The 8,177-nt window shown below is 32.0% G+C and overlaps 1 protein-coding gene and 1 pseudogene across 1 annotated transcript; both read left to right on the forward strand.

Moving 5' to 3' along the window:
• Positions 1-2,836: 2,836 nt before the first annotated feature.
• On the forward strand, positions 2,837-3,913 carry LOC110664551 (EP1-like glycoprotein 4). The gene has a single exon (XM_058130207.1). It carries the CDS (start codon positions 2,845-2,847, stop codon positions 3,718-3,720), a length of 876 nt encoding a protein of 291 aa, XP_057986190.1. The 5' UTR covers positions 2,837-2,844; the 3' UTR covers positions 3,721-3,913.
• LOC131169083 (G-type lectin S-receptor-like serine/threonine-protein kinase SD2-5) lies at positions 3,762-5,373 on the forward strand (annotated as a pseudogene).
• The last annotated feature ends 2,804 nt before the right edge of the window (positions 5,374-8,177 follow it).

The raw sequence follows: 8,177 nt of genomic DNA on the forward strand, positions 1-8,177 counted from the left end.
CCAATAGTGATGGAGTGGAGATTTGCTACGGACCTCGTTTATGTGAAGACTTTGTTTATGTCTCGTCAGATGATGAGTATGAAGGTAATCCGAACAGATTGATGTTCACTGCGCAAATGAATACTTGTGACTAGAAGTACAAGTTAGTAAGTTATTTTTTTTTTCTTCTTCCTTTGATAATCATGTAATTTGATTTAAATATTATTTTAATTTTACTTGGCTAATGTAATTTCACAATAACACTTGCATAGAATATTCTACTATCCTTTGCAAAGGATAATTTAGGTACTGAACCAAAGAAAGTTGATCTTCGATGCCCAGTGAGGGGGATAAATTTCAAGGTGAAATATATGCCTAGGTTGGACAGTGAAGGTCACTTGTACAAGGGAAAGTTTGAAAAGGGATGGGGCAATTCCTTGGCCATCATGAAGCGAAGAGAAGGGATAAAGTTTCTTTTCAGCTAGTTGATCCTTCTGCTAATGAGATTGTGTTTATTAGAACCATTATAAGGCAATAGATGATGATATCTCCATTGCCTTATATGGCTCATTATGCTTCTTTTTTTTTTTTTTTTTGATATTGTAAACTCATATTTAACTTTTGGGTTTGAATTATGAGCTTCTCTTTAGGTCATAGATAAAATTCTAGCACTATATTATCATATTATTATTAAGTTATGGATATTGTTATGTGTGCTTGATATTCCAAACTCTTACAATGGATTGCTTCTTTATAATTAGTGTCAATATTATACAAGATAATTATATTTGCTTATATTTGCAGTGCCAAATTTTGCTATGATAATGTTATATGGCTTGCTTAAATTTTGTAAATATTATAATTTTATTTGCTTTGCACTTAATTTATGCTCGAAATTATCAAGCAATGTCTAATACCACTAGGGTTGGAATACTTGTTTTGACTTATTGTGTTCTTCCTTTGCTGTCTAAACTTTACATCACTTTTGCTGCTGCAATATCCATGAGGGATGTGTGGTCAAATTTACATTATGCACGAAATTTGCATGTGCCAGTCATCATGTAAATTGGACAGTAAACTACACCCCTACATTTTGCTTCGATTTGCACTTAGTTTTTACTTTAAACTACCAAACAATGACCAATACCACTAAGGCTAATGGTTTATATATTTTTTTTCATATGATGTATTAGGCATGAAATATAAAATTTAACTGTTACTTTGTTCATAACTCTTTGAATGATTTTCATCTAATTTTCTTCCATGTATAGGCTTAATTTCATAGCAAATAAATCTAAGGAAATGGAAGAAAATATTTACTATTTCAATACTAACAAATAAATACAAGGCTTAATAAAATTATAATATAAAACTATGGATTCTTTCTCCATAACAAAATTACCAATAATCTCATATTTTCCTCGAATTTAGATTAAAACCAATCAAATTCACATGAAAAATATATATGCCTATCAAACTGAACCATTGAATTTAGATATTACTAGCCCTACTAAAACTCCAACGAGGAAACATATTTGAGCATTCTTATTTGTCCCTTCGTATTCTTGTATGTAGATTTCTTCAACATCAAGCACTCGAGATGTGCCTTCACCTATCTTTTTAACATTACAATATTGATCATAAGCATAAAGAGTTTTATCATAACTATTAAAAGACTTGTAAACACTTCCACTCACACCTAAAATAGCCAATGCACAATCTTGCCATGAAGAAAATACCCTGCGAGTTCAACCTTCGAAGACAACATCATATTTTCCATTTTTCTTCCCTTTTGTAAAAATTTAATGACCTCCCATTGTCATAAAGCTTGGAGTGTATGAGATAAAAAATATAAATTTGATTCGAAAATAACCAAAAAAAAAAGCCAAAAATAGATACATGAAGAAAATTAAACCGAAAATGCTTGAGTTTGGATTGTGGAGCCTTCTGCATGAAAAGGTTTATGGAGTTAGAGATTGAGATAAATCATTATTTGTTAACGAGATAGTGGATTCTGATAGGTTATAGTAATAGTGAGCTCTAATAGGCTAAAAGGATAGGGAGTTTTGATATGTTATAGTAATGGTGAGCTCTAATAAGCTAAAAGGATGGTAAGTTCTAATAGGTTAATGGAATAGTGGGTCTAATAGGTTAAATGGATAGTGAGATAGTCTTTAATTAGTTGAAAATTTAGTGAAAAATGATATGTTAGAAAGTTAGTGATATTTAATTAGATGATCAATGATAGAAGGGAGAGAAGTTATAAATTTTAAAATTTAAATATGAAAAATTCATAAAAAAAAATTAAATAGATATTACACATCTAAAAAGTATTACGAATTTATTGAATTACCCCTTTTATACGTTTTTGTATACAAAATTTTGTACACCAAGCATTTTCCCTTTATAAAATGCCAAAATGATTGACCTAGCTGCCATAATAGACCTAGCCGCCATAATAGACCTAACCCATAGAGACAAGAATTCCTACCTTGTGAAGATGAAGTCTTCTTTATTATTATTATTGTTATTATTATTATTATTATTATTATTATTATTATTATTGTGACAAAAAAGTTGCGATTTTAAATGATTCAATTATTAAGGTTGCAAGTCCAAAGAAAGCAACAGGCAAGTTATGTATTTATAGAAATCTGTAACTTCTATGCATATATAGTTTTATAATGACATATTTAACCTTTATAATTTATTGCATAGATTTATATTTTTATTTCTTGATTTCTTTGCAACGCGTCCCTTGTTTGCAAGTTTAACTAACTTCAGATTTTAACCCAAAGCACATACTTGCCTCTAGTTGTTGCAACTCATAAAATCATGGCTATTTGGACGACTTTGAAAGCTGTTATGCAGTTTCTCATCATCATCTTATTTCTTGCATTCTTCGTAGCAGCTCAAACTCCCACAGCACAAGTATCAACACCCACATCATGGACCAATAATATATCCCTACCATCCGTCAGTTATTCACGAATAATCCTCTCTGATGGAAATGCTAGTGCTGCATTATTTGAAAACAAAACGATTTCTTCCGAATCCATGGTTAGGGGTTCTGTTTGTGCATTTTACCCAGTTGATTATTTGAAGGATGATCAATTTGACCCAGATAGTGCTCGCTTCTTTCTTGTTGTTGCATTGTTAGAAACAAGTGGATATAATTTCTCTGATTCGTCCAATTATGGTCTTTCCAACATATGGTCAGCAAATAGAAATAAACCCGTTCGTGAGAATGCAACGTTACAGTTACTAGTTGATGAAAATTTGGAGCTAGGAGATGCAGATGGAAGTTTGGTTTGGTCTACCAATACATCTAACAAGTCTGTTGCAGGTATGAAGATGATGGGCACTGGAAATCTTGTCCTCCATGATACCAATAACAATATTGTTTGGCAATCTTTTGATCATCCAACAGACACATTGGTTCCAGGCCAGAAATTGGTGAGAGGGCAGAAGCTGGTGAGTAGTGTTTCAGAATACAATATCTCAGAGGGAAATTTCTATCTTTCTGTGACCTCTCATGGTCTGTTGGGTTTTTACCAAGCTAATGTCCCACAGATGTACCTTAAATTTTTCGATCATGTTTGGAACCTGGAAAGCATAGAACTAAAGTACAGTGGATCTGAGGATATTGCGTTATACGTCAATGCACCTGAGTTTGGAGCGCTTGGTTCGCCTTGGCTTTCTGCAAGAGTCTCTGTTCGTAGTAGACTGGACTGTTCTTAAAATTTGAATCAAATGGGCATCTCATTCTTCATGACAGCAATATGACGGTGGTTGATAATATGTTGACTAACCATATTCCGGAATGCGATTACCCAACAATTTGCAACGATTATGAATTCTGCTCATATGGAATGTGCTTATGTCCACCAGGACTTGAGGCGAACCCGAACTTGCTCAAGGCGAATCCGAATCCGGTTGTCCAGCAATCAATGCAACGACATGTGAAAATCTTGAATATCATTCTCTTCTTACATATCAAAATGAGTACCATTTCAGTTATATTGATGATGGTGCTGCAGCTCTGAAAGGAACGGACATAGAGAGTTGTAAGAAGGAATGCTTGAAAAATTGTTCATGCAAAGTTGCTTTATTTCGGCACGATTATAATTCTCTCTTAGGGGATTGTTTTTTACCCTCTCCAGTTCTTACGCTCATATATGACGAATACAGGAGACGTTACTATAAATCATCATATGCCTTCATCAAAACGCTCAACAACAAGGAAAATGAAAGAGGTTCCTCAGGATCAAAAATAGTAGCAGGATCAACTATCGGTGTCTTCTTTCTTGTGGGTCTGGCCATTGGCTTCTGGTTTGAGCTTTTAAGGAACAAAAGGGAAGAAGAGGAATATATGGAAGATAACTTTGATAAACTGTCAGGAATGCTCATGAGATTCACTTACCAAGAATTGATAGTAGCCACCGGAGATTTCAAAGAAAAGCTTGGAGAAGGAGGTTTTAGAACAGTTTTTGAAGGCACTCTTCAAAAGGGAGATAAAATTGCAGTCAAGCGCCTTAACTCTATAGGCCAAGGGCAGAAGGAATTATTGGCTGAGGTCGAGACTATAGGAAGCATCCACCATGTTAACCTTGTGAGGCTAATTGGCTTCTGCGCAGAAAAAGTTCATAGGCTTTTGGTATATGAGTTCATGTGTAATGGGTCATTAGACAAATGGATTTTCAGTAAAGAACCGCTGCTACGACCTCCTCTGAACTGGGAAATTAGAATGACAATTGTTCTAAACATAGCAAAGGGGCTGGCCTATCTCCATGAAGAATGTAGACAGAGAATAGTACATTTAGATATCAAACCTCAAAATATACTATTGGATGAATAACTTCGTGCGAAGATATCAGATTTTGGCTTGTGTAAGTTGATTGATAGGGATCAAAGCCAAGTGGTAACCACAATGAGAGGAACGCCTGGCTATTTGGCTCCTGAATTGTTTAGCTCTGTAATCACAGAGACGGCAGATGTTTATAGCTTTGGCATTGTAGCATGGAAGTAGTTTGTGGAAGGAAAAATATGGACAGGTCACAGCCTGAGGAATGCATGCATTTGCTCCCAATTTTCATGAGAAAAGCGGAGGAGGATCAATTGGTGGATATGGTTGACAGAAGCAATCAGGATATGCAATTTCATTACTCAGAAGCTGTACAGATGATGAAGGTAGCAATTTGGTGTCTGCAAAGTGATTACAAAAGGAGGCCTTCCATGTCAGATGTGGTTAAAGCCTTAGAAGGCATTTTGGATGTGGAAGCTTACCTAGACTACACCATCCATAATCCAATAAAAGTGGCAGCAGCAAGAAGAGAGGCAGAGCAGGGAACCGCAACTCCAATATTGCCATCTCTTCTATCTGGACCAGGGTGAGGAATGATGATTTTGTTAGAAATCATGGTTTTTATTTCTTATTACTTATTTAAGTTTGTTTGCTTTATATTTCAATCTGTCTGATTCTACTTATAAAGCAGCATAGCTTTAGATGCTATTTGGCTTGGTTCTCTTGTGTTTATTGCGACTGAATTATAATAAAAAAATTTTAAGATATATAGACCAGCACTAGCAGTTGAGCTTTTGTTCCTTATGATATTTCGAATTTTCTATATAATGGTCTTTGAAATATTGTGTTACACATGCATCAATATATATATATATATATATATATATATATATATATATATATATAATTTATTTATTATATTTAATTATATATAAATATAATGATTACATTAAAATTATATAATATATTATAATAAAAATGAAAAATATATGTGCAAAATTAATTTTAGTTTTTTTTTTTATTTCTACATCAATTTAGTTATTTATAAAGAATCAAAATTGTATCAAAATGGTCAAATCTGATCCAATTTTGTCTATTAATATCATTTTTTTTTCATTATTATCGACATAGATTTTTTTTTTCTAAATTAAAAAATTTTACACTGTGCATACTTCTAATTTAAAATTTTACTTAAAAAAATAAAGTAAGAAAATAAATGATAACGATTCTCAAAATAATAATAATAATATTAATATATCAATATTCATCCTTTATAAATGTAAATGATAACAGTCAATATGTTGTAATATGTGGCATAAAGCTAATTGCATAATATTAATTTTTCGTAAAACATAATTATAAAAGGTTAAATGATAAAAAAAAAATTATGTAACTTATCAGTTTTAGTCAAAATTTTTAATTTTATCAATTTCATTCTAAACTTTGTATATTTTTTCCAATTTTCGTATTAAATTTAATTAAAAATAATTAAAATCAATTGATAAAATTAGTTGAAATTTTTTTCACTCATTATCAATTTTAGCTAATCGTTCTAACTTCGTTAATTTATTCAATAAACAAACTTTATATTAATAAAAAAATATAATAATTAATCGCTATATTTAATATTATTATCTTAATTTTTAATTTTGTTCTCATTCCCTTTTTTCTTATATTTTTCATCGATTTTAAAGGCTAGCAAATGAAAATTTTTAAATATTTAAACCTAAAATATGTATAAACAATCTACCAAAAAATGTATAAATAATATAACAGAAAGAAATGTAACACCCTAGGCAAATCCCACATCGACAAAACGCGGGAGAGATGCTGGGTTTATAAGTTGGTGGTTCATAACCCCTATTGACACGTTTTAAAACCGTGAGGGTTTCGGCCCAGAGCGGACAATATCACTAGTGGACCGGGCCATTACATTTGTGGTATCAGAGCTGCTCCGCGTGCAACCTTGAGCGATGGTGGGGCAAACCTCAGCGAGGATGCTGAGTCCCATAAGGGGGTGGATTGTAATACTCTAGGCAAATCCCACATCGACAAAACACGGGAGAGATGCTGGGTTTATAAGTTGGTGGTTCGTAACTCTTAGTGACGCGTTTTAAAACCGTGAGGGCTTCGACCCAGAGCGGACAATATCACTAGTGGGCCGGGCCATTATATTTGTGGTATCAGAGCCGCTTCGCGTGCAACCTTGAACGATGGTGGGGCAAACCTCAACGATGACGCTGAGTCCCATAAGGGGGGTGGATTGTAACACCCTAGGTAAATCCCACATCGACAAAACACGGGAGAGATGCTGGGTTTATAAGTTGGTGGTTCGTAACCCCTATTGACGCATTTTAAAACAGTGAGGGTTTCGGCCCAGAGTGGACAATATCACTAGTGGGCCGGGCCGTTATATTTGTGGTATCAGAGCCGCTCCGCGTGCAACCTTGAGCGATGGTGGGGCAAACCTCAGCGAGTTGGATTGTAACACTCTAGGCAAATCCCACATCGACAAAACACGGGAGAGATGTTGGGTTTATAAGTTGGTGGTTCGTAACTCTTGTTGACGCGTTTTAAAACCGTGAGGGCTATGTTTTGCCAATGTGGGATTTGCCTAGGGTGTTACAAGAAATCTACAACTTCCAAAATGATAAGTATTTATAAAATAAGTGCACATGCACATACATATAGAAAGAGGAGAGTTAAATTAATTAAAATAATATTTTAATAAAAAATAATTTATTTGATTAAAATAATATTTTATTTGATTAATTAAAGTAATATTTTTATCCATTTAAAAATAATTGCTAAAATTAATAAAAATAAATAAATATTAAAGAGATTGGCTAATATTATAATGTAAAGCAAATATTTAAATTATTTTTGTTAATTGAATTATTCAATTAAGTTAATTGTCAAAACTGAAATTAATGTGAAAATTTAAGAATTAAATTGATAAAATTAAAAGGTTTAACTAAAATTGAAAAACTTAAAAAAGATTTTTTTTTTCACTTCACCAGTTATAAAATAATTGAAATAATCTAAATATATATGTTTAGGCAAGTCACATATTTAATTTATTTCGTGTAGTGGAACTTTCGTTTTATATATCGTAAATAAATTATAATTAAATTTAAATTTAAATGTTTATAATTTTAAAATTTTTAAAAATATATAAATTTAATATTATATGTTTTGTCAAACGGTTTTATATTTTAATATGTACTATTGTTATAGTCAATATTTTTTAAAATGTTATATTTCAATATATATTTTTTTCTATAATATTAATTATAATTATATCATAATGTAAGAATGTTTATGAGACTAGAATTACAATTTTATTAAAATTATAATTATTTTTAAAATTAAAATTTCTATTGAAAATGCATTT

Source organism: Hevea brasiliensis, chromosome 11, assembly GCF_030052815.1.
Source record: "Hevea brasiliensis isolate MT/VB/25A 57/8 chromosome 11, ASM3005281v1, whole genome shotgun sequence".
Taxonomy (NCBI): Eukaryota; Viridiplantae; Streptophyta; class Magnoliopsida; order Malpighiales; family Euphorbiaceae; genus Hevea; species Hevea brasiliensis.